The sequence below is a fragment of the Echinops telfairi genome, unplaced genomic scaffold (genome assembly GCF_000313985.2).
Source record: "Echinops telfairi isolate 266 unplaced genomic scaffold, ASM31398v2 ScPeMD7_7;HRSCAF=31, whole genome shotgun sequence".
NCBI classification, from domain to species: domain Eukaryota; kingdom Metazoa; phylum Chordata; class Mammalia; order Afrosoricida; family Tenrecidae; genus Echinops; species Echinops telfairi.
The window spans coordinates 26,507,085-26,529,960 of NW_022103904.1; the positions used below are offsets into that span (position 1 = coordinate 26,507,085).

At 57.0% G+C, this 22,876-nt stretch overlaps 1 protein-coding gene across 1 annotated transcript in view; it reads right to left on the bottom strand.

The window, feature by feature from the left end:
* Positions 1–22,876, bottom strand: part of SEMA4B (semaphorin 4B) — a 38,585-nt gene that overhangs the window by 4,243 nt on the left and 11,466 nt on the right. Inside the window, exons 2-13 of the mRNA XM_045286368.1 lie at positions 20,918–21,184; positions 7,155–7,318; positions 6,959–7,021; positions 5,475–5,573; positions 4,921–5,032; positions 4,585–4,698; positions 4,268–4,419; positions 3,149–3,330; positions 2,913–3,063; positions 1,779–1,989; positions 1,560–1,675; positions 1,209–1,375 (exon numbers count right to left, since the gene is read on the bottom strand). Of these exons, the coding sequence (XP_045142303.1) occupies positions 1,209–1,375; positions 1,560–1,675; positions 1,779–1,989; positions 2,913–3,063; positions 3,149–3,330; positions 4,268–4,419; positions 4,585–4,698; positions 4,921–5,032; positions 5,475–5,573; positions 6,959–7,021; positions 7,155–7,318; positions 20,918–21,059 (1,673 nt within the window). The 5' untranslated portion in view covers positions 21,060–21,184. The remainder of the gene's footprint in view (positions 1–1,208; positions 1,376–1,559; positions 1,676–1,778; positions 1,990–2,912; positions 3,064–3,148; positions 3,331–4,267; positions 4,420–4,584; positions 4,699–4,920; positions 5,033–5,474; positions 5,574–6,958; positions 7,022–7,154; positions 7,319–20,917; positions 21,185–22,876) is intronic.

Genomic DNA, 22,876 nt, shown 5'->3' on the forward strand with positions numbered 1-22,876 from the left:
TGACAAAATAACAATTTATAAATTATCAAGGGCTCATGAGGGAGGGAGGAGTAGGGAGGGAGGGGAAAAATGAGGAGCTGATGCCAGGGGCTCAAGTGAAGAGCAAATGTTTTGAGAATGATGAAGGTAACGAATGTCCAAATGTGCTTTACACAATTGATGTGTGTATGGATTGTGATAAGAGTTGTATGAGCCCCTAATAAAATGATTTAAAAAAAAATACATGATGCAAACCAAGAAAATTATTAAAAACAAAAAGAAACGAAACAAAAAAACCCCGGTGGCAGAGGATGGACACCGTGCGAGGCTGCGTCCATAAGCCGCAGAAGGACCTTTCCCCAGAGCCTTTGGAGGGAGCGAGGCCCTGCCGACACGGTGGCCAGGACTCTAGCTCCGATACTGTCAACAAGTCGATTTCTAGCCTTCGAGCCCGTTTGTGGCAGTTTGCTCCCGCAGGCCTGGCAACAACGGTGCTGCTTTCACCCTGCTGCTGACGACGGGTGACTGTCCCTCTTTTACTCATTGGTAGAAAATCCCGGGAGGATGTAGACTATCAACATCTCACGGTGATTCCCATTCGGTGATGGTGTGATGAGTCCTTTTTCTTTGGCTTGTGCCAATCGCTCCTTTTTACATGATCATTTTGCAACCCCAACAGGTTGTCTTGAGAACCACTTCTTCTGTTTCTTTTTTTCCTGGGAACCATTTCTAAGAGGCTCACGAGTAGGGCAGTGAGCCTCTCTTTGGCTCTGTTACATGAACAGCCGTGCATCAATCCACGGCCTCTCCTGAAGGCACTGCACGGCTGGGACACTTCATCTTTCACCTCACCGTCCCCACTGTACACACAGGTAAGGCAAATGCATACCTCACCACCTGAACTACGATGCTCGGCAGCAGAAGGGGAGCTCACTGATGGCTGTCCTGAGACGAAAGCTGTCAAGGAGGTGGTGTGGTGATCCCATAACCAAAACTAACTGCTGAGGCATGGATTCTAGCTCCCAGACACCCAATGTCAGACTTGAGACTGTAAATCTTTCCAGGAGCAGACAGCCTCATCTTCTTCCTGAGGTACAGCTGTGGGGCTGGAACTGTTGACCTTGCAATGCTACCAGAACATATGGATACTATAGTGGGCCTCGGGAATGGACTTGGGAGTCCAGTACACAGGGCCCGGCGCCGGGCAGGGGGCTTCTGTGAGTTCTCACCTGGTGTCCACTGAATGCTGTCCAAAGCTGAGGTGCCTGCAGCTGGAGCCGCTCCACGCGCAGTAGGGGTCCCGGGCGAGGACGCAGTCCCCGCAGCTCTGGTACATGCTGCAGTTGGCCACAGGCACCTGGACTACGCCGGAGTAGGAGGCAGCATACAGCAGCCCCTGCACAGCAGACACGGGATGAGCAGGCATGAGCAGCCGGACCGCAGCCACAGGGACGGCCGCCCCGTGTTCTCAGGGATGGGAGCACTGAGTGAGCCTGGCTCCCGGGGGGCAAGACAGGAAGGACTGGTGGGGACTTCTGGGCAGTTGTGGTGGAGGCCCCGGTCAGCCTTTTGCAACTCACCTGGTGGGTATCCAGCAGCAGGTTCTGCACGGGCTGTCCCTCGGGGAACACCTGAAGCTCCTCGATGAGGTGCACCCTGGAGCCCACTTTTACAGCCTTGTGCAGCCGGCCGTCACCTGCAGCATGGAAGCCAGTCAGGTCCCGGGCCAGGCTGCCGCCCGGGATCGGGACCCACTAACTGACCCTGTGGCCTCAGCCTGGCTGGCTTCTGACACTCACCGGTACCCATGAAGAGGACGTCATAGGTGTGGTGCGGGCCAGGCACACGGTGGACAACCACCCGCTGGTAGCGGGCCTGGGGTTGCAGCAGGAGCATGTGGCTGCGCACCTGCCCGTCCATCAGGAAGTGGTCCTTGAGGAAGTTGAGCACCCGGTCCGGGAGCTGCAGGGACGAGTTGATCTTCCTTTCCCGGGCACTGTTGGTGATGCACTGAAGGAGAAGGGGAGGAGAGCTGAGCAGTGGGGCCTGCAGGACAGGGCCCTGTAGATCCTGCCGAGACCAGTGGGCCATCTGCCTGGCTCTCAGAAGCCATGGCACAGTGAGTCGTTTTCTAGAGAGCCAGCCTGCTGCCCTGGAGGCCCACGTCCAGTGTGTGGAGAACCCAAGCCTGGCAGGGTCTCCTGTGCCTCCTCCTTGCCCCCCACCCTCACCCCTAAAGGCCTAGGCGCACATGCTTAGTGCCGTGAGCATCTTGCCCCTGGAGCTCCCAGGGAGCCCTGGCCATCCGTCCTCCGTGGAGCAGCCCCGGTTCTGCCCTCAGCCCTGTGCGGCTTCCTGATTGAGTCTCTCTCTGCTGGAGCTCTGAGACTTAATCTCCGGATTAAGCAGTCCGTAACCAATGAGAGGTGGTGAAAAGACCCTCCTGGGGCATGCCTGACTGTGGGGCAGCCTGGGCACCAGAGTTCACGGGCACACCCACCCCTGGCTTTCCTCCCTCCGTCTGCTGCCTGTCATCACCTCCCGGGAAGCTGCCCACACAGGTAGCCTTGCCTCAAGGTCTGCCTTTTGGGGGCCACCCACTGGAGTGTAAGAAAAGAAGAACATTTTCCCCACGGCCTGGTCATCCAGTCCTTGACAACTAGACAGCCCTCCCTCAAGGGGCTCACAGTGAGTGGGGCAGGGGCGAACGAAGGCACGATTCAGCAGTGCCCTGTGAGTGCCCCCTTTGCCCAGCCGAGCCAGGGCAGAGGGCACCACAGGATTTGCGGCCACACCTGAGCCAGCCCGGCAAGCACACCTGGGCTTCTGTCCCCATGGCCGAGTTGAGACAACGGATTGGAGAAGCCAGCGGTTGCTGTGTGGCCAGGCAGCCCATGTCCCAGCATGATGAGGGGGCAGAGGCGAGCACTCACCTCGCCAGGCCGGGGCGAGGGGACCGGGTGTGTCACGGTGTACCACTGCTGTGTCTCCCGGTTCACCTCCTTGTAGAGGCTGCTGAAGGCCCTCTGCACGTCTCTCATGTGGAAGACGCAGATGGCAGAGCCTTCCGTGGTCCCAGGGTGCCTGCAGAGGAGAGGATTCACTGGGGAGCCCTGGGGGGCCCAGTTCCAGCTGCCCCTCACCTCCCAGCTGGGACCTGGGGGCCTACCATTGGGATGTGAAGACCCCATAGAAGAGGGTGTCGAGCCAGTCCTGGGGGCTGGGGCTCAGCATGAAGACGTCCTGAAGCACGTTGAAGGGGAAGCCGTCCCCGGGCCGGGAGCACAGCAGCTGGGCCTTCAGGAAGGACGTCCATCGCTGCTGCAGGACCCGCTCGCCGCCCTCGTCGCCCTGGGAGAGGGCGAGCAAGGCGGGCTCAGGTGTGGTGTGGGGCACGGCATCCCCCACCCCCAGCGGGAGCTGGCAGACACCAGGACCGAGTCCCACTGGAAATCGAGTGGCCTTGCAGGCAGCACCAATGTCCCCGCACCAGGAGGCTGGCTACGTGCCCGAGAGCGAGCGTGGCGCCTAGCGGAACCCTAGGACAGAGGGTGCCGGGGGCTCCATTCCAGACAGGGATTTACAACTGTGCAAAGGAGGAAGCTAAATAACCCTCGCTCGGTGCAACTCATGGGCACTATAAACACAGACACACTCACGTGTGCAAAAACAACAACAAAAGGCTGGTAAGGATATTCTAGAACTTTAACAGTTACCTTGTGGGGGTGGTGGGAGCAGGATTACAACACAAACAGAAGTCGAGATACTACTGCCTACTGCTTTTCCACTATTGCTATGCAGACTGATTAATCCACGTGCCGACTCTGTGCTAGGCAAGTGACTTGCCCAAGATCACGCAGCTCGTGGGGTCTGAACCCAGCGAGGAACTCGGGTCCCAATGGCCGTGCGGCTCACTGTCAAGCTAAGCAGGGGCGTCCAGTTCATTCTGTCTGGTGGCGGCCCCAGGCGTGTGACGCAGAACTGCGCTCTGCATGGGGTCTCAGGGCTGCTTTTTCAGCAGCAGTGCCAGGCCTTTCTTTGAGGTACCCCGAGATGGCCTCAAAACCCCAGCCTTTTGGCGAGCGGGCAAGTGTGGAGGCAGCACCCAGGGAGTCCTATGGCACGGCTTCTCTCGCCTCTAAGGGATTTTTATACAGGCTTTTCTGTACTGTCACATTGTTTGAAAGAAAGAAACAAGAGCTGTTTTCAGTTTAAAGTTAGCCAAGCGACCGCTCGTAGACCTGGGGCCTGGACCCCAGGGGGCCACCCTGTTGGCTCACCCCCTCACCTTGCAGATGCGTGCGATGCGGGACACGATGGTGTTCTCAAAGAACTCAAACTCCTGGCCTGTTTCGCTGAAGAAGAAGTAGATCTTGTCGTCGTCCCCCTTCAAGCTGCCCAGGCTCTCGGGAACGTAGGCTGAGGCCACAAAGCCTGGGTCTGTGGGGCCGAGGGGAGTGTGGAGTCAGCCCAGGCGGCCTGGAAGCAGGAGCAGCTCCGTCTTTGGCCCTATCACGGAGGAAGTGCCCCATCCACCGGGAATCCCATGCCAGCCCAAGCCCCCTGGCAGCCAGGCACGGTCCCAGGGCGGTGGGTGGACTTCACCTTGTAGCCAGTTGAGGGAGCTCTCGGTCTTGGTGGGACGTTGGCTCTGGCTTCGGGAGATAGCTGGGTCATTCCCCTGGAAGCTGCTGACTGTTCCGGTGTACAACTCGCCATCTGCCAAGAGAACATTCCTATGGGAACTGGCCCCTCTGCAGGGTCCTGTGGTGGGCAGGGCAGGAGCAGGAACCGGAAAGAGTCAAATCCAGGGCCCTGGGTAGCTAGCTCTGTGGTCAGTCCGCCCAGCCAAGCCACTCCGAGGACCTGGCATGACAGGGATGCACTGGCTCAGCCCACCTCCCTGGCCACCGGCAAGGTCATCCTGCTCCCAACACTCACCAACCACCAGGGCTGTGGACTTGAAATTTGGGTCAAAGGGACAACGACCCTTGCCGTCTTCCAGGAGGATGTTCCCTGCCTTATCCTTCGCCAGAGTGAAGTTCTCCACATTCTACCGGGGAGCAGACAGGGAGCGCTCAGGGGCCGCAGGGAAGCAGGGAGGTGTGTCAGATAAGGCAGCGTTGCGGGCAGGGGGGACAGGAGCCTGTGCCCCTCATCCCTGCAGCACCCGAAGAGGAGGAGCTGAGCCTCAGGGGCCGGAGGCATGCCTCAAACCCTCTGTGAAGGTGTGCACAGGACAGAAGAAAGGGGGGGGTGCGAGGAAAGGGGGTGTAGCAGGTGGGGGCGGGGGAAGGAGGCTCCCACGAGGGCAGGAGAGGGAGAGAAGCCGGGTAGTGAGAGGCACTGAGCAGTGGATCGGACGGGATCTCTGTGCCCCTCTTTGTCCCTGTGACTGACCCCCGGCTGGGCTGCTAGAAAACAGCTCCCAGGGACAGGAGGAGGGCAGATCCCCGGGTGATGAGGGAGAGCCCGGGGCTGGGGAGAGCACTCACAATGTAGGTGCACACGGGGCTGAAAGCGGCCGTGCCACAGGTAAACAGGTGGGTGCTGTTGAGCGGCAGAAGGATCTTGATGTAGTTTTGGCAATCCCGCTAGGGGCAAAGAGGGAGAGAGAGGTGACCAGGGTCCAGGCCCCGACTGCCACCAGGGGGCTCCACCGAGCCCTCCCAGTCCCGCTAGCTCCCCAGGGTTGGGCATGGAAGCCCTGGAACGAATGAGAATACAGGCACATTGGACAGGCAGCTCCCAGGAAGGGTCAGAGAGCTCCGGGCCAGGGTTGCGTGCACAAAGGCTCAACATCTGGGGTGTGAAGGGCACAGAGCCTCACTCTCCTGGGCTCTCCGGGCCCTCCTCTCCAGAACCTTAGTGAAAACCACAGGTCCCTCCGAACTGGCCTCAGGTGAGGAAGCCCCTCCCAGAGTGGCTCTGAGCCCTGAGCCCGTATCATCTCCCAGGGGGCACCATGCAGACTGATCCCCTCGAGAGCTTCCCGCTGTCCTGAGGGACAGGCAACGCCCCCTGCACTGTTGCTGAGGCCTTGGACAGCCCTGTCACCTCTACTCTCGGCTCCCACAGCCCCAGCAGGACATCCTGGTGGCTCCACCCTCACACAGCCCCACACCGACCTGTCCTCACTCCCTTTACTGGAACCACTGTCGTCACAGGTCTCCCCTACTCCATCCCGGGTTGTCCCTTGACACCACAGTGAGCAGGGATCCTTTCAGAGCAGAGGTCAGACGGTAGGCGCCCATCTCCCCGTGCTACCCCTCCTCCAGGTCCCAGCACCCCCCAGTCTCTGCTCCAATGTCCTCTGGGTTTGATGACGTGTGGCCAGACCACCCTTCAAACGGACTGATTTTTGTCTGCTGCATTCCCTCACCAGGCTCTCTCCAGTGCCTACAAGGGCCAGGCACAGAGCCAGTGGGGACTAAATGTGGAAGCAGGACAGGGATGTTGAATAAAGTCAGGGCAGCTGGGGCTCAAATCTGGGCCTCAAGTCCAGTGTGCTTGTAGCGGCCACCTGCTGTCCTCAGCACTAGGAAGGAGGCTTCTGGGAATGGCAGCAAGGTCTCCAGGAGAATCCAGGCTAACTCAGACCCCACCCCAGTGGGGTTTGGCCCAAATAAAACTAGATTCTGTCATCAGACACCATCTGCAGGAAGGCTACAACTCCTAGAGCCAGCCTGGGCAGGAAGCTGGCGTTTATTTAGCACTTATTACGTACGTACCAGAGACTCACTGAATCCTCACCATGAATTGAATGAGACAGGTATTCTCATCCGTAGTTAACAGGTGAGGGGCACTAAATGCTTGGCTAGGTGAATCCACTTAACCAGGGTCACAGAGATATTGAGCATAGGGGCCTGGCCATTTTGGAAGCCTGCACCCCCTCTTCCCATCTCCTGCCTCTGATCCGTGCCCTGATGCATTTTTCTACTCCTCACTCAGCCAGAATCACCACTAAGTGCTGGCTTACCTGGGGGTCCTTGCCTTTGAAGCTGCACTGCTGTTTTCTCTCCGCGTCTGCACGCCACAGCACCTGGGGGATAAGGAAGGGGAAGGTGAGCGGGCAGGGGCGTGGGGGTTTGCACCTGAGCCCATCATGCCTCCCACTCATCTAGCCCTCAGCTATCCTCTGGCTGGCTTAGCTAGTCCTGGGTAGCATCTCTCACCTCCTGGCAATCCCCGCCTGGCAGGAAGCTGACGCTGGTGTTGAGTGCAAAGAGGGCCTCTTGGGCGCCCACATATAGAGTCTTGCCATCCTTGCTTAGCAGAAGGGTTGTGTAGTTGGAGATGCTCTCAGTTTTAAATAGGAGCAACGGCCGCTTTTCAGAGCCTGGAGAGAAAAAAAGGGGCATTACCTGGGGGTCATGCCTCCCATGAGAATCCTCCTAGACCAACTCCAGAATGGGCCCATTGACTGAAGTCGGTCAGCAGGGTGGTGGGACACAAGGGGCTGGGGACAAGGGAACAGGTTTAAAGGGGGAGCAGCATTCTTGGTCTTTCCATCATTCTATAAGAAACAAATGCACAACGACCCTAGAGTAAGCTAAAAAGCATTGCTACGAGCACAGTACATAGTTCACATATATTGTATAGGCTCATTCCAGACATCTTTCAACGTGTCTCGACAGCCAGTGGGTGGCGGAGGGCACGTTTTCTCAGGAATACACTTGTGCCTTTGGATAAAAGGTCCTCACAGCACAGTGACGTCCAAGGGGGTCTGTTGGATCAGTTCAAATCAAGGCAGATGTAGGTCGGCTCAGAAGATAATGGAGACTCTCTTTGGGGATTCTACAGGGATCTTCTTGCTCAGTTTCTTGAGGGACATGGGATGATCACGGGGGCAAATATTCTAAATTAGGAAGAACTTTTGAGAAAATGGAGAATTGCACTAGGGCGTGAAAGGTCACCAGAGCGCAGCAGCTTCCTCTCTGTGGGCAGTTAGGCTGCTCCCAGGTGGCTCGGTTGGGCAGCCCTATCCCATCCACCCAACAGTCTGAGCTTGCCCCTCCAGACTTCTCTTTGCACCCATACTCCAGAGCCTGGAAAAGGAACACAGCTCGAGCCGCTCGAGGGTGCCCAAGCTGCCAGTGCGACTTGGTGTCGACTGAAGAGCGCAGACTCTTCGGGAAGAATCGGAAGCATCGCCTTCAGAAATACACAGAGCTGGAGAGAGGTTTGCTTTAGAACAGTGGCTTCACCTTTCGATATGGTTGCTTACCGAAGGGTTCTGTGACTTCAGAGCAATACTTTCTGACTTACCCACGTATACGAGGGGGCTTTAGAAAGGTGGAATTAAAAGGTAGTGGAATCCCCTCACCAGCTTTTTGAAGCCCCAGCGTATGTGAAAGAGCATTCATTACAGCACCATTCATATTAATGGCCAATGAGGAACCACCTAGTGTCGAACCACAGGGGACAGGAGGACAAGCATGGCAACTCCACTCAATGGAAAACCAAGCAGCTGGCAAACGTGATGATGTTGGCAGCAGTGGCAAAAATATGGAGCAAACCAAAATACAGTGTGATGCACAGTATGATCTGGGTGGGGCACATGATCCAATAAGGGAGAAAATGCTACCCTCCTCTGGGTAGCATTAGGAGAAAGGCAAGGTGAAGCACTGCCCAAGGGGTAGTGCGGCTATGGGCTCTGGTCTTCAGCGGTCAGCTCTAGGCCACAATCACTCATAGAAGGCTAATGGTTGTTTAGCAGGCCACACATGTTAACGGCCTTGACTTCGGACGCCTTACAACGGACACGTTTAATGATGTTGAGGTGTGGTAAAGGGAAGTAGAGTCTTGAATATCCTCATCTGCGAACCAAGCAGGCCACAGGCACTGCCAATGTTCACGGAAGGAGAAAGAGAGGTGCGGGCGCACGTTTGAAGGAGGCGAGTACAGTGGCGCACTATGTTGGGAGGGATTAGGGAGTGGGTTGTAAGGGATGGAAAGCTTTATCTTTCTCAGCAACAAGCCAGCAATGAAGTCATGGCTGAAGGTGATAACACGAGTCTGGGTGTAGCGAAATGGTTAAGCTCTAGGCTGCCAATTGAAAGGTTTGCCGTTCATTCAAACCCACCAGCTGACTCCTCGGGTAAAAAGACCCGGCAGCTCATGCCCACAAAGCCTGAGCTTGGAAATCCTATGAAGTTCTGTCGTGTCACACAGGCTCACTCTGAGCGGAAATGGACCGGCCAGCACAAACAGGAGCAGCAACAGAACCGGTAAGTCAAGATGAAGACTGGCCGGACCGAGAAGACCTCAAACTACGAGCACCTGTCCTTCCTCTGTATAAATGTTAAAGCACCTTTCAGAGTAGGGGCATCTGTAACAATCAACACCAAAGGCTCCAGTTGTTTTCTAGTATGTAAACACGAAGGTCATGCAATGGTATGCTTAGTCAGATTCTGGGGGTGGTGTGTGTGTGTGTGTGTGTGTGTGTAAAACACACAGCTAGAGGCTGGTTTCACAAACAGCTGGAAGGTCACTTTCCCTGCTGGGATGACAGGTACATGAGTTCCGTCCTCCCTTTCAGTCTAGCATCACTTACTTCTGCTTCCACAAGAGCAGGTGATATTGGTACCGCGTGAGAGCAAGCACAGAGGGGAGGAGGAGGGAAAACCTTCAACAAGCCTCTCCTGCCGCCCCACAAGGCTACTTAGGGGCTTGTGCTTCGGGTGATGACTGTGTTTGGAGGGAAATTAATTTAGAAATTCCACAGCCACTGATGAGGGAAAACGCAAACAAACCAAAAGCAGTCACCCTGGCCACCTTCTGACGTCTCCCGAGTGGCCAGCGGTGACGTCCCAGCAGGCAGACACAGCGTCACGAGGCTGAGAAAGCAGCAGTGCCACATGCCGACAGAGCAGGTGTGAACACGCAGCACGTGCGCACTTACACGCGAGTGTTTTTACGTACCCCCAGCCTGGTTCCACCAAGGGCGAGGAGACGCATGGGAAAAAAAAATCCGTAAATATACACACTCATGCCAGGAGCAGAGAAAACAGAGAACCGGGCGGATTTAGCTCTGGGCCTCCCCATGGACAAAGAGAAGAGGGAAATGAAGTTACTTTGTCCCCACTGTCCAAGAGGAAGGACACTTGCCAGACTTCCTGAGGGAAGCCAAGCTTTCACCCTGACTACTAAGCCGTGGTGGGCTGCGGTCCTTGGCAAGGTCGGCAGTTCGAAACCACCGGACACTCCCTGGGAGAAAGCAGTGAGCGTCTCGGAGACTCACAGGGGCACCCTGTCCTGTCCTAGAGGGTCGCTATGAGTCGCGTACGGGGTCCATGGCAGGGAGCTAACACTCAGGGCAGCCTCCGCAGGGCTTCCTGTGGCCATGAAACAATCAGTGTCACTGGAGCAAGAGGACACTGAGGTTATCAGGGCCATTCTGCCACTCTACCGTCCCCCGGTGAAGGCAGGGAAGTGGTGACAGGGACCAGGGTACACAGGGGAAGCTCTGGCGTTGGGAGTCTCATCATTTGGAGTCAGAGCCTGGTGAACATGCACAGGGAAAGCCCTGTCTGCCTGAGTCCTCGCTCTGAACCCCAGAAGCCAGACTCCCTCCGATTCCCGCCTGACCCCTCAGGGTTTCCAGAGCCCTGGAGACCAAGGAGAGTTTCAAACACGAATCCTCCCCACTTCTCCTGGACGCGTCCCCCCCGCCCCCTTGCCCCGTGGCTTCCACAGGTCCGTCCTGGCAAGGGGCAGCTGTGCCAGCTGCCATGCCAAATGTTTTGCAGATAAGAACTACGTTATCCCCACAACAACCCTTTGAGGCAGGCCCTCTTACTTCCAGTTTACAGAAGGGGAAGTTGAGGCTCATACAGACTAAGCAATTACCAAAGCTGCAGGGGGGTGGCTGGGGTGGGAAGAAGAGCCAGGTGGGAGGCCACCTGGGCAGCTTCCTTCCTGAAAAACCAGCGCCTGCGAACAGTGAGGTGTCTAAGAATCCCCCAGATGTTCAAATGCCCAAGAGCTCTGTGTCCCACCAGCGCAGGTGCTGTTGGGGTGGGGGCGGGGGGCGGTGGGCCTGCATCTCTGGGTAAGTTGCCCTGATGACTCGGAAGTCAGAGGTCCACGTGTGGAGGAGCACCTTGTCCCTGGTCGGAGGCTCTGCTGAAGGGCAGTTTTGCGCCATCTCGATGAGCAAAATAGAAAAATAGAAAAAGCAACTCCAGGTCTTGTGGGAAGTTAGTGAGAGCCGGGCAAATAGCATAGTCGCTGTTTTATCTTTTGTACCCCTCCCAGCCCGTCCAGAACGAAGGGTGGGATGGAATTTGTTATCGCTTATCTGCCTTCCAAGAAGGGGGCGCTTCTATCTGGGAGAATCAGGAAGTCTAGGCAGGAGGCTTCACTTGGAACCTATCCTAAAACAAATGTCAAAGGTCAGATTGTCATGTCCCAGGAGGCAGCGTCACCCCACCTAGGCCTGGGAGGGGCTGGCAACCTGCCAAGGCACAGGTAGGCTAGAGGGGCAGCAGCTGCAGTTCCTGGTCCAGCACAAAGTACCTCAAACCCAAAGGAAGCAGGCTGAGAAACGGGAGGGTTTCTTAAAGTAGCCCTCCATCCTGGGGATTCCCCTCCTAGACACAAAGCCATAGCAGCCTGGTGGTCCTGGCCCCCATGAGCTCCTACCCCTGGACACTGCACCAGGGCTGGTCAGTGCAGCTGGCTTCCCAACGGGAAGGCTTAACAAGACAGAGTTCACGTATAGTCAGGTGCGGGTTCAAATCTTACTTCTGCCACTTGCAAGCTGTGTACCACTAGCACAAGTCACCTGACCTCTTGAGCCTCACTTTCCTTATCTGTAAAATAGGGATAATTAACAGCGCCTCGCCTCATGAGGCTGTTAGGAGGAGAACTAAGATTATGTATGTAAATACTAATATACATAATAACCCACATTTACAAAGCGCTTCACGCAAAACAACTCTGTACACGTTACCCCAGCGTCCACATGGTGTCTGGCACAGGGTCAAGGAGCAGATTGCAAAGCAAGCTCCAAAGCCCTGCAGGAAAATCCACCCCGGCCAGGCTGCCAGAGCACAGGCTGCTCCGAGGGCTGGGCCGCCCTGCCCTCACAGGTAGAGGCCCCGGCTTGGGTGGCTCTGACCTGAGTCCTCTCCCTGGTCACAGGAGGGTCTATCCGTTCAGAAACAAGGACGGCTAGGTCACAGGCACCGTGTTAGCTGTAGGCGCAGGCGACTGCAGGGATGCCAGGCCAGGCCCTGCCTGAGCTTGCCTTGTCTGTGTGTGTGGTGGTGGTGGCGGTGGTGGGGGTATGTGGTGTCTGTCTGTCTGTGTGCACCTTGTGCCTCCGGGCTTGTCCACGCTTGTGCTTCCTTCTTTCTGGGCGCTGTTTGTACACAGGTGACAGGGAGGGGCGTGTCTAGCTTTGCTCCCTGTGAGTGCTGGCACACCTTGGGCTGGTTTGAGCTTTGTGCTGCCACCAGCGGGTCTCCCCATGCCAACCCTTGATGCCCACCGACTCACGGCTTAGTCTGGAACAGGGAGGGCAGGCCTATCTGAAGCTGTGGGCTGTTTCCCTAGCCAGGAGGAAACCACCCCAGCCACCTAGGCAGGCCAGCGCTCCCTGCTAGGCAGACCACCCTCTGGGAAGGTAGGGTGACAGATGGCTGGGGCTGTCAGGCACAAGCCCCCTGGGAGAGGGCAGGAGGGTTGGGCAAGGTCCCCCCACCCCTATCCCGCAGGTCAGGCACTCAGCAGGATGTGATTCGGGAACAACTCAGCCCCCTTTGCCCTCCCCCCTAGTTTCTCCCACTCTGTGACTCAGCCGGAAGCCTGGAGCTCTCTAGGGCGAGACGGGAATAAGGCTCAGCACCTTCGTCCCCACCCCAGGTTGTCCCCACCTGGGGCAAGCTGGTGAGCTGTAACAGGGCCGTGACTCAGAGCCCCACCTTTTTCTGCTCCGTGGCTCCCGGCACTGGCGCGAGATGCTGACCTGGCTCGATCATTCTACCCACACAGGCCCCAGCAGGATCAGACCAGGAAACACCGGCAGGCCCATGGCATCGGATCTGGGCAAGTGCCCCCAATGGAAAAGCTGCCGGCTGGTGCCCACCCCCCCCAGCCTAAACCAGAGTCTCCCCCACCTCCCAGGGGTCACAGCCTGGGACAAGTGCCTGCAGAGCCTCTGTTAGAGCACTTCTTCCCCAAGGACATCAGGCCAAGTCACTAGACCCTTGGACCCACATCCCCAGTCGGAGGGTGCTGCTGACTCAGGAGCAGTCAGCAGCTTCCTGGGGCACGGCGGCCTCCTCCTCCCCCACTGCCCAGTGGCTGGGGCAGGGCAGTCTGATGGGCAGGAAGTGGAAAGCAGACCCCTGACCCAAGAGAGCGTGCAACAGCAGGCCAGACGCTTGTATTCCCAGGCCAGTGCCCGGGCAGCATCCCAGACAAGGAGAGGGAAGTCCAGTAGAGTGGGGTAGTACATCTAAAGCCCTCCCCACAGCCTGAGTGAGGCAAGAAGGGCAAGGGAAGCCTCCAGGAGCCTCTGCACTGGAGGTGGCCCCCAGCCAGAATGCCCAGAGTCCTCACCACCCACCCACCCTGGCAGTGCCCCTAGACCCTTAGGAACTGCACCTCCACTTGCCCCAGTGCCCGACTCTCCCTGGAAGTCCCTGTGCTCGGGAACTGGCCGTTCCCTAACAACCCTTCTTCACCTGGCAGAGGTTTTCTGAGTAAACTATCAGCATCCCGCGTCATCCACCTCTGCCTCTCAGAAAGCCCTGCTTGCCTCCAAACAGTCTCCTCCCTCCTCCCTTTCTTAGACACACTCCCCAAGACAATAGCCGCCCGTGCCGACTCCATTCCTCAACTCCCACTCACTCAGGCCTCAACCAGCCTCACGCTTGCAGAGCCAGATCCTGCCAAGGTCCCCCAGGATCACCCAGCTGCCAGATCCCCCGGCACCCTCCGGGGCATGGGGCGGGGCCTCCTCGGCACGCGACTGCCTTGCCCAGGTCCCCTCGGGTGTCTGCGCCCCAGCAGTCTCTCAAGGCTCACTTCCTGCTCCCCCACCCCCTCCTTCCAGGCCTCCGTCCTCCAAAGAGCTATTTGAGCACTGACTGAGGTGAAGTGACTGCTGGGGCCTCAGCCAAGAGTGTGGGGACTAGTTCTGCAGACGGTGCTAGTAAGCACCACTCTGACCCCTCCATGTTCTTGTGCCCAGGGGGTTGCCCTCTGCCCTCATCTTCTTGCTTACCCATCGATGCCACCGCTGCGGTGACTCACAAGCTCTTATCTGAGGACAGACATTCCTTTGACACGTCAGGCCCGCTGCACAGGAGACGTGTCCACCCACTCCCACTGACGCTTCACGCCCAGCACAACTCCCACCACCACTTGGGGTCTCTGCGGTACCACTTGCCCGCCTGAAGTCCCGGTGTCACACTTCCCTCCTTCCTTCCCTCTCACCCCATAATCAAATCCTGCCTCAGTTTTCCCCAAATCCGTTCTCCTCACCGTTCCTGCTACCTTGGTTGGTCATAAGCCAGGCCATGACCCTCTCTCCTGGATCTCGGCAGCAGCCTCCCCACAGGCCCCTTCCCCACAGCCAGTGCTACCTTATAACTGAGGGGTCTTGAAATGGCCCCTCTCTGTGAAATTCTCCATCCTACCCTGCTGTCCAAGTGCCTAACTCACCGCCCTTTGCCACATCATCCCCATCCAATTCCAACCGAGTGCCGCCAAATTCAACTCAAGGACCTATTTTTCAGCTCTGTTCTCCTTTTTTTTGGCTTTATAATACTTTATTTTTTTCAAAACCATTTTATTGGGAGTTAATGCAGATATATCACTCCATAGTTCAACCATCTGGTCTTTTCTTGCGTAATCCCTTCTGCCGCGAATGCCCTTCCTTTTGACTAACTCCTACTCATCCTTTGAGACTGAGCTCAGTCCACCTCCTCCAGGAAGCCTTCCTGAATCCCCTTCCTGTGCTCCCAGTCTCTGTTCGCATCTTGCACAGCGCACCGGCCATGCTGTCTGATGACGGCGATGACCTTTCTATTGCCATCTTGTCCACCAAGGCCAGAGTGTCTTGATGACCCAGCCTGTATCCTGTTCATATTTGTATATCATACATGTTATCACCTGGTCAGCTGTGTTCTGATGAGTTACTCAACAAGCCCTTGTTTACTGAGTGAGGGACAGGTTCAAAGTCCAGGGGAAGGCAGATTCCAAGGGGCAGCCCAAGTCCCTTTATGTATCGGAGGAATAACGACCCTCCCTCAAGCACTGGATGCTCAGTCTTGGAATCGCAGGGGCCTAAGATAGACACGCGCCAGATGAGGAGAACTGCTGAAGGGAGCCAGAGTGGGACCCCAGATCCGAGTGTGAATCTTGCCTGACTTCACCACTGATCAGCTGTGGAGGCATGGTCAAGACCCGGGCATCCGCCCTCAGAGTGAGGCCGTGCAGGGGTGCAGAGCAAGTCAACATAACCTGCAGTGCTGCCAAGCTCCACACACGGGTTAGGGGTCAACAGTCAAGACTGACCCTTCTTGTGCCTCCCCTCCCATGGGCTCCCTCTTCCCGGAGGCGAGGAGCACGCTTCTCCTAGAGAATAAGCCCGCACCCCGGCCGCCTCAGGCCAGACTCACAAGCCCTCTCCCTCCGGGATGGGAGAGCAAGACCTGCAGGCGAGCGAGGGGGACCAGGTGGATGCGGGAGCCCTCTCTGGGGAGCTGGCTACTGCTTCGCTCCAGCCGCTTCCTGCTGCTTGGAGCAGTGCCCGGTCTCTGTGCCAGGTCTTTAGGAAAGCTGGAAATTTGGGTTTTTATATTACATTTCCTGAACTTTAGATATCAGTGACTAAGAATTTTTCTAAAACACTTGTTGGCCAAGTAAAACCCACTTCCCAGTTGGGTCTGCCCTCTGGTCTCGGTTTACAAACATCTGATGGAGGTGGTGTGTCCCAGGGCACTCCTGGTCAAGTGGGCTGGGCTGCCAGCTCGGGCTGTGCCACCAGGCCCAGGCTGGATCTCTTGCCCTGCCCAGGGAGTGACCTCAGTGGCTGCCTCCACCAAATGGGAAAACAGAACCTTTCCATGGTTCGAGGACGGAGCCGGGTCACTTTGCTTCTTTCGTACATTTCACAGGTGAAGCAGGAGACAGCTGTTCTCACAGGGGTGGAAAAACCATGACTCTTAGGTCAGAGAACGAGGCCAAATTCGCTCTTTCCAGCTGCGTGGCAATTATGAGTTAGCTTTTCTGAGTTTCAGTTTCTGCGTCTGTACAAACTAGCACAAGGTGTCACCTTCCTATCTGGGACCACAGCCTGACAAACGGATTTCCTTCCCACTTCCTGTTAGTGGCCCTGCTCTCAGGAAGATGGACCAGGCAGGCGGAATTGAGGCCTCGCCCTCTCTTTGGGTGCCATGGAAAGATGGGGGAGGAGGCTCTGCTGAAGTCCACTCACCACAGACTGCCCCCTCTACCTCCCTAGAGCCCACCAGACGATCAGAAGGGCTTCAAGGAGCTGTGGGGAAATTTTCCCGAAGCCCTTGCGTGGAAGAGAGCGAGAAGGAAGACCACAGGCTGGGGGTTGGTGGGGCTGTGCCATTTGGTCGCCTCTCAGCTATTTGATCTATAAAATAGGGATTGTTCTACCTGCCGTTTGCTAGGCAGGATAAGGAAAAGCCTGGTGCTCTCGGGAGCTCTATGCCTGTTAGTCCCTCTTCCTCGGGGGACTGGATGCTGGCACAGTAACAGGAGGGTGCCAGTTGTGGCACCTGTGGGCAGGAGGCCCAGTGGGTGACAGTCAGAGAGGTGCGCTGCACTGGCTGAAGAGTGGCCAGGGAGGCTCCACAGGACCAGGAACAGAGAAGGGCCCCGGGCATGGTGAGGCCGGGCCCAAGACGACAAGCGGCCTCTATGTACGCTGTTTGCCTCCCTGGTGACAGGGGAGCCCTCTCAGAGCAGGGGCTCGGAGTGCAGACAAGGAAAGGTCAGCAGGACAGCTAGCCAGGGCAAAGCAGCATTCTCAAGGAAGTCGGAAGACACCAAATCTGCCAAATGAGCCCCAGGTTTCACAGCTCTCCTCCTCTCCCGAGACCACCCACAGGACAGTCTCTCTATCCCAAAGCACGTGTGTGGCACGTGCATGCAAAGGAAACAAAGAAGGACAACATGGGCAGTCCAGCCTTTTCACTAGGCACCAAGTCATCCTCTGGGCTCCCTCACCTGAGGAGGAACATACAGGTGTATCCAGATGTCTCCCAAACGGGCGGGTTTTGCAAGCTTAGCACTTCCCCGGCCGGCACACAGGCATTTCAACACCCAGCTGAACTTGAGCTACAAGGAGTTTGGAGTGGAACCGGTGCAGGGCAAAGGAGGGCGGGAGGGAGGGAGGGAGGGAGGGAGGGAGGGTGTGTGTGTGTGTGTGTGTGTGTGTGTGTGTGTGTGTGTGTGTGTGTGTGTGTCTCCGGTAGATAAGGTTCTTAGAAAAAAAGGAGGATCTTGAAAGGGCTGAAGCAGGAGCGTTTGAAAAATGAGCTAAGCTAAGCAAGACCTTAACCCAGGTCTTGAGGGGGTTTGCTTGGTCCCCAGCTCAGGGCAGAGGGTGGGGTTTGTACCAGTCTGTTCCGATTAGGCTATAACCTCTGTTGCCTCCTGGGGTTGGATTCTGTGCATCCTGTGCTGGCAGCATGGGCCGAGGGGTCTTGATATGAGACCCCAGCAGAAGGCCCGCACACACTAGTACTCAGCCACAGATGCCCAGTTGAGGCAATGAGCAGGGGCCACTACTTTTGACTGGAGATGCAGCATGTGCCAGGCTCGATGTCCCACACTCTACACGCATGGCTTCACGTGCCCTGCTCAGGACCCTGTGAGAGGGCCCTGCTTCTATTCCTATCTTGCTAGTGTGAAGACAGGCTGGGAGCAGGCAGGGTGCTTGGCCAAGTTTGGCAGTTAGTAAGTGTGGTGTGTGTGGCTGGCCTTTGACGCCCTATGATGACATCCAGTTTGCACTCTGAAGGACCGTGGAACAGCCAGCTCCCAGGCCGCGCTGGTGGAGCCTGAAGGAGGCCAGGCACCAGCCAGCCTCACTATAACCCTGGGGGCCGGCTTGGGGGTCTGGTTCCTGCCAAATGCCGTACTCATTTCCAATCTGATTCATAAACAATGTCCAGAGCTTTCCAGACAGACACTTCGGGGCAGGGGGAATTAATAACTCCCTTAATTGCCCTTATTTGGGGACCCAAGGAAACTTTTGTGAGCCAAGGGAGCAGGGGCCTGGAGGCTCAGACACCGGGACCATTGTTTCCACAGAGCTCCACTCCTGCCCCCTCCCCTGAGCTCCAGATCCCTGGCTTTCCAGTGCAACAGAACCACAAGTCCAAACACTTCTTTGAAGAGCTCTTTCCAGAGACAGGGGACTTCCTGGCTAAGGCCTCTGCTTTTTCAGATCACCAGGAGTCCCAGCCTCCCTGACACCACCAGCCATAGGCTGCGACCATCGCGGAGCACCCCTCGGGCTGGCGCTCAGCATCGGCCTCTAATCAACAGGAAAGAAGGTTCTGGTGTAAAGCCCTGATGCAAAGACAAGCCGACTCTCCATTGCAAGGGAGCTTGTTTTAAACCACAGACATCCCACTGTCCCTTGTCTTGGGAGGAACGGGCAAGAGGCAGGAAACAGAGGTTTGGGCTCCAGTTCCATGCCTCTAACCTTGCTCTGTGAGGGAGGGGCCCTAGGTCCTTGTGCCCAGTGTCCCTTGGTCACCATGGGCCTACTCGGGGACGGGCACACTGCCAGGAACATCTAACAAGCCCCTGGGGACAAAGCAGGAAACCGCCTCAGGCCAAGCTGGCTCAGAGGAGGGTGGGCCTGTTTGGTGGTAGCGCATTCCCCTCTAGGACTCCTTGCCTGCACCAGTGTGGGCAGGGGCGCCAGCTTGGGTGGGTGGGGGCAGGAGGAAGACCCACTAGGCAAACACCTGGAGTAGCCTAGAAGCTCCGTACAGCGGGAGGTGTGCTCATAGTGAGGTGTGGGTGCTGCTAGCCAGCTCCGGAGACCTTGCTGGGATTGGAAAATGGGGTCCCATCTGGGCAGATGAACACAGCAAAGGGTTTGTTTTTTTTTCTCTAGGGGGACAGACTAGTGATAGGGCGTGATGCACATTTCAACTCCCAGATGAGGTGCCTTTGTGCAAACCACCTCCAAGTGTCACCATCTGCAGCAGCCCTGATAGGTGAGCCCAGGTGGCCTGGGCAAGGGTCTCCAATCTGTGGACTCGTCCAGGACAGAGCTGTGTGTGGGCACCAACGTAGTGTGGCAGCCGTTCTCAGGGAGAAGCTCCTCTCTGCCCCTCCTCCCAGCTCCCCATGAGCGCCCCCTCCAGCCCCCCAGCCTGGCTCCCCTAGGCTGTTGGTAGATATCAGCAGGACATTTGTCCCCACCCCTTTTGCCGCAGCTCAGTGGGTCTCAGGGCAAAGGAAGTCCAACCACAAGAGATGGCAGCGAGGCAGCAGGCCTGGGCCTGGACACACCTGTTTGTCCTTACTCCGTGAGCTGGCGTACCCGAGGGGCTGCGGTTACACACCAGCCCCACCCCCGATGCAGGTAGAAACACCCCAGCTCTGGGCAGGGGGTGCGGCAGTGAGAGGTGGACAGAAGCTTGTGCTTAACACATAGGATAATAAATAGCTAAACACTTGTTGAGCGGTTTCTGTCGGTACCAAGCCCTGTCCTAAGGACTTTTAAAACATGAATTCGTTTAATGCTCACCATCTTAGATAAGGTGCTATTATTATTTCGACTTTGCAGCTGAAAACATCGAGACCAAGAGAGTGTACATACTTTGTTCAAAGTCGTGCAGTCACCAAGGGGCAGAGGCAGGATTTGAACTTAGGCCACCTTCTCATTACCATTGGGCCACGTTTCAGATAGGGTTACTCAGGGCCACTAGGGCCCTCGCCTCGGGTCAAGTGCTGATTCGTTCCTCTTCCCCTTTTTAAGCAGGGTGCTTTACAGGGTAGGGATATTGTGAGGAGGAAGTGTGGTAGGGTTTCAGTCCATAACCTCTAATTCATGCCTTCTTTTTTCTCGTGCATATAGTATGACAACTGATTAAGTTACAGGGTTTGGAGAGTCGGCACCTACACAAGTTACACCTACACAATTCACCTAGGTTCATGTAATCCCCAAACCCCTATGACGGTGCCCATTTTGCAGATGAGGAAACTGCCCATTTTGTAAGGAGGATAAGAAACTCGAACAGAAGTAGCAATGGCCTTGGAATCCAGGCACCCTGATTCCAAAGCCTGAGGGGAGGGGGAAGAGTAGGAGCAGAAACCCCTGAAAGGGGGCAGGGGGTAGGCGGAGAGGACTAGAAAGCGAAGGGGTGTCACAGAGGCCGATGTGTTCACCTAGCAAGTGCCCGAACCCAGCCCCAGAGGCTGTACTCCTGCGCACTCCGGTGGCTCTCAGGGTCTGGGGTCTCTCTCCCTAATGGGCTGGGGACTGCGTGGGCCGATGGCCGGCAAGAGGTGGAAGGGCGGAGAGTGCGGACCTTGTGCCAGCTCTGCCGCGGCTGGCCGGGAATACCTGAACCCCAGTGTTTATGGGGCAGCAACTCGGCCCCCTGCAACCCGCCTTTGAGGCGGCCTCTGGTCGGCATCAAAGACAACCAGATGGGCAGACGGACCCGCGGGTGGCCAGTCCAAGGGGGCCATCTCCGCCCTATTCAGAGGCGGCCGACCGAACGAGACCCCCTCCCCACCTAGAAAGAGAATGGAAGAAAGGGGCCTGACGCCCCACTGGGCCCCTCTTCTCTCTCCCCACACCTATAGAGCTCTGCGAAGGAGAGGGGTCCTAATGGACCCCAGGTTTCCCTCTTTCCTCCTTTGTCACAGCCACCTCCGCCCTCCCCTCCCCCCACTCAGGGGGCGCCCCGTCACTCACCCAGCGGCAGGCTGATCCGGGGGGTGAGCGCCCGTATCGGGGGTGCAGGTAGCAGCTGCAGGAGCAGGGTCAGCAGGAACACCAGTGGCTGCCGGCGCGGCTGCGCGCCCAGCGGGGCAGGCGGTCGACTCCTCCGGCCCATCGCGGCGCGCCGACCCGGGCAGCAGCGAGCGCGGCGTCCTCCTCCGGGACCGACTCAGGTTGCCACACTGGACTCGAGGGCGGTGGCTCCGCCCCCAGCCCGGCCCCCCGAGCCCGCCTCCGGACCTAGAGTGGGGGGTGGGGGTGGGAAATGGGGGTCACGTGGGCGGCGGGGAAGCCAGGCCCCTTCGGCCGGGCCCAGTACACAGGCCCGCCTGCCCGGCCAGCTCGGCGGCAGCAGCTCGCCTGCAGCGTGGGGAGGGCCGGCCGGGGGAGGAAGTGGAGCGATTAGCCCTGCCTTCTCCCAGGCCGCTCCCAGCCCTGCCGCCCCTTCCTGGACGCCTGGGAGAACTCGGGCCACCTGGAGGCACCCAGCACCCAGCTCGGTGTGTGCCTGGCAGAGGTCAAACCCACGGATCAATAGCCACCGAGAAGGCTGCGGGAGCTTGGGGGCGAGCAGGGTGCGGACTTAGAGGATCTAAGACTTAGAGCCTCCCAACAAGGCTGGAACCAAAGCCCCTTCCCGCGCCTCTGGGACCCTCTGTTACTGCGGGCACATGGGCTTCTCCACTGTGTGCCTCGTGAGGGTGGGTCTTGATCTCCTCTTATGCCCTCCCGTGAGCCTGGCTCCCACGTGGGCGAGACTAAGTGGACCCAACCAAGCTCAAGCGTTAGCTGCTTCTGAGCATGATTTCTGCCCCATCAGTCAACATCGAGACTGGGCTGAACACCTAAGAGTCTGGAAGCTGTGGGACGTCTCCACACATGTAATGCTGACCGTGGCGGAGGGGGAGTCCCCCTTCTTAGGATAAGGAATTGAACGGCAGGACTTGCAGATGACTGTGAAGGGGAAGGACCCCACCCCAAGGCTGGAGTGGGATCCCAGCAGTTCGCCCACACACAATCAAGCCTTCTGGCTCCTAACATCCGATGGAGCTCAGCGACTGACAACCTACTGACTGGGACCTTCAATGGGTCCTGAAATCAATTTGGTGGCTCCAGATCTCCCTTAGCCCTCATAAATTATGTTCCATCTAAGGCCGTCCGCATCTCATTTATTGGGAAATTGGGAATTCACTCTTAAATAACTCAGGCGAAAAATCAGTCTCTGTCTCTCTCTGTCTCTCTCTCTCTCTCTCTCTCTCTCTCTCTCTCTCGGCACTCACATCCGCTCCACTAGCCAGTCTACAGTCTGACCACTTGTCACCTGCCCAGGTCTGTTACCAGCCTCTTGCTCATTGACGCTGTCGTAAGGACCTCCTAACTGGCCTGTCTGCATCCACTCTTGCTCCCCTGTAATCTCTGTTCCGCCTAGCAGTCAGTTAGCCTTCTAAAACCAAACCCAGGTCTCAGGACTTTTGCTGGGCAAAATCCACTAACGGGTCTCTGAGAATAAAATAGTGTATAGGGTCTCATGACTCAGAACTGACTTGATGGCAGCAAGTTGAGTGAGACTCACACCCCATTGAAGTGGAATCAATTCGGACTTACAGCAACCTTGGAGGGCAGAATAGAATGATCTCATTCTCTGTAAAACATACAGAGAAAGGGTGCTGCGATTCCCCATGAAGTGGCCCATGGGTTCCAATCATCATTTAGATTCCCAAGAGAGTGCTTAACCACCGTGCCACCAAGCCTCCTCACAGTGGTCTATAGGTTCCGTATTATAGTCCTCACGCCCCATATCTCAACCTTGCACCAAGCACACTTGCAACTGCTTGAAAACCCCAATTCCTCTCGTTTGGGAATGTTTGCACAGGAAGATGTTTCTTCTGCTTGGAACACCCCCTCTACCAAATAGCCGCTTGACTGAGGTCC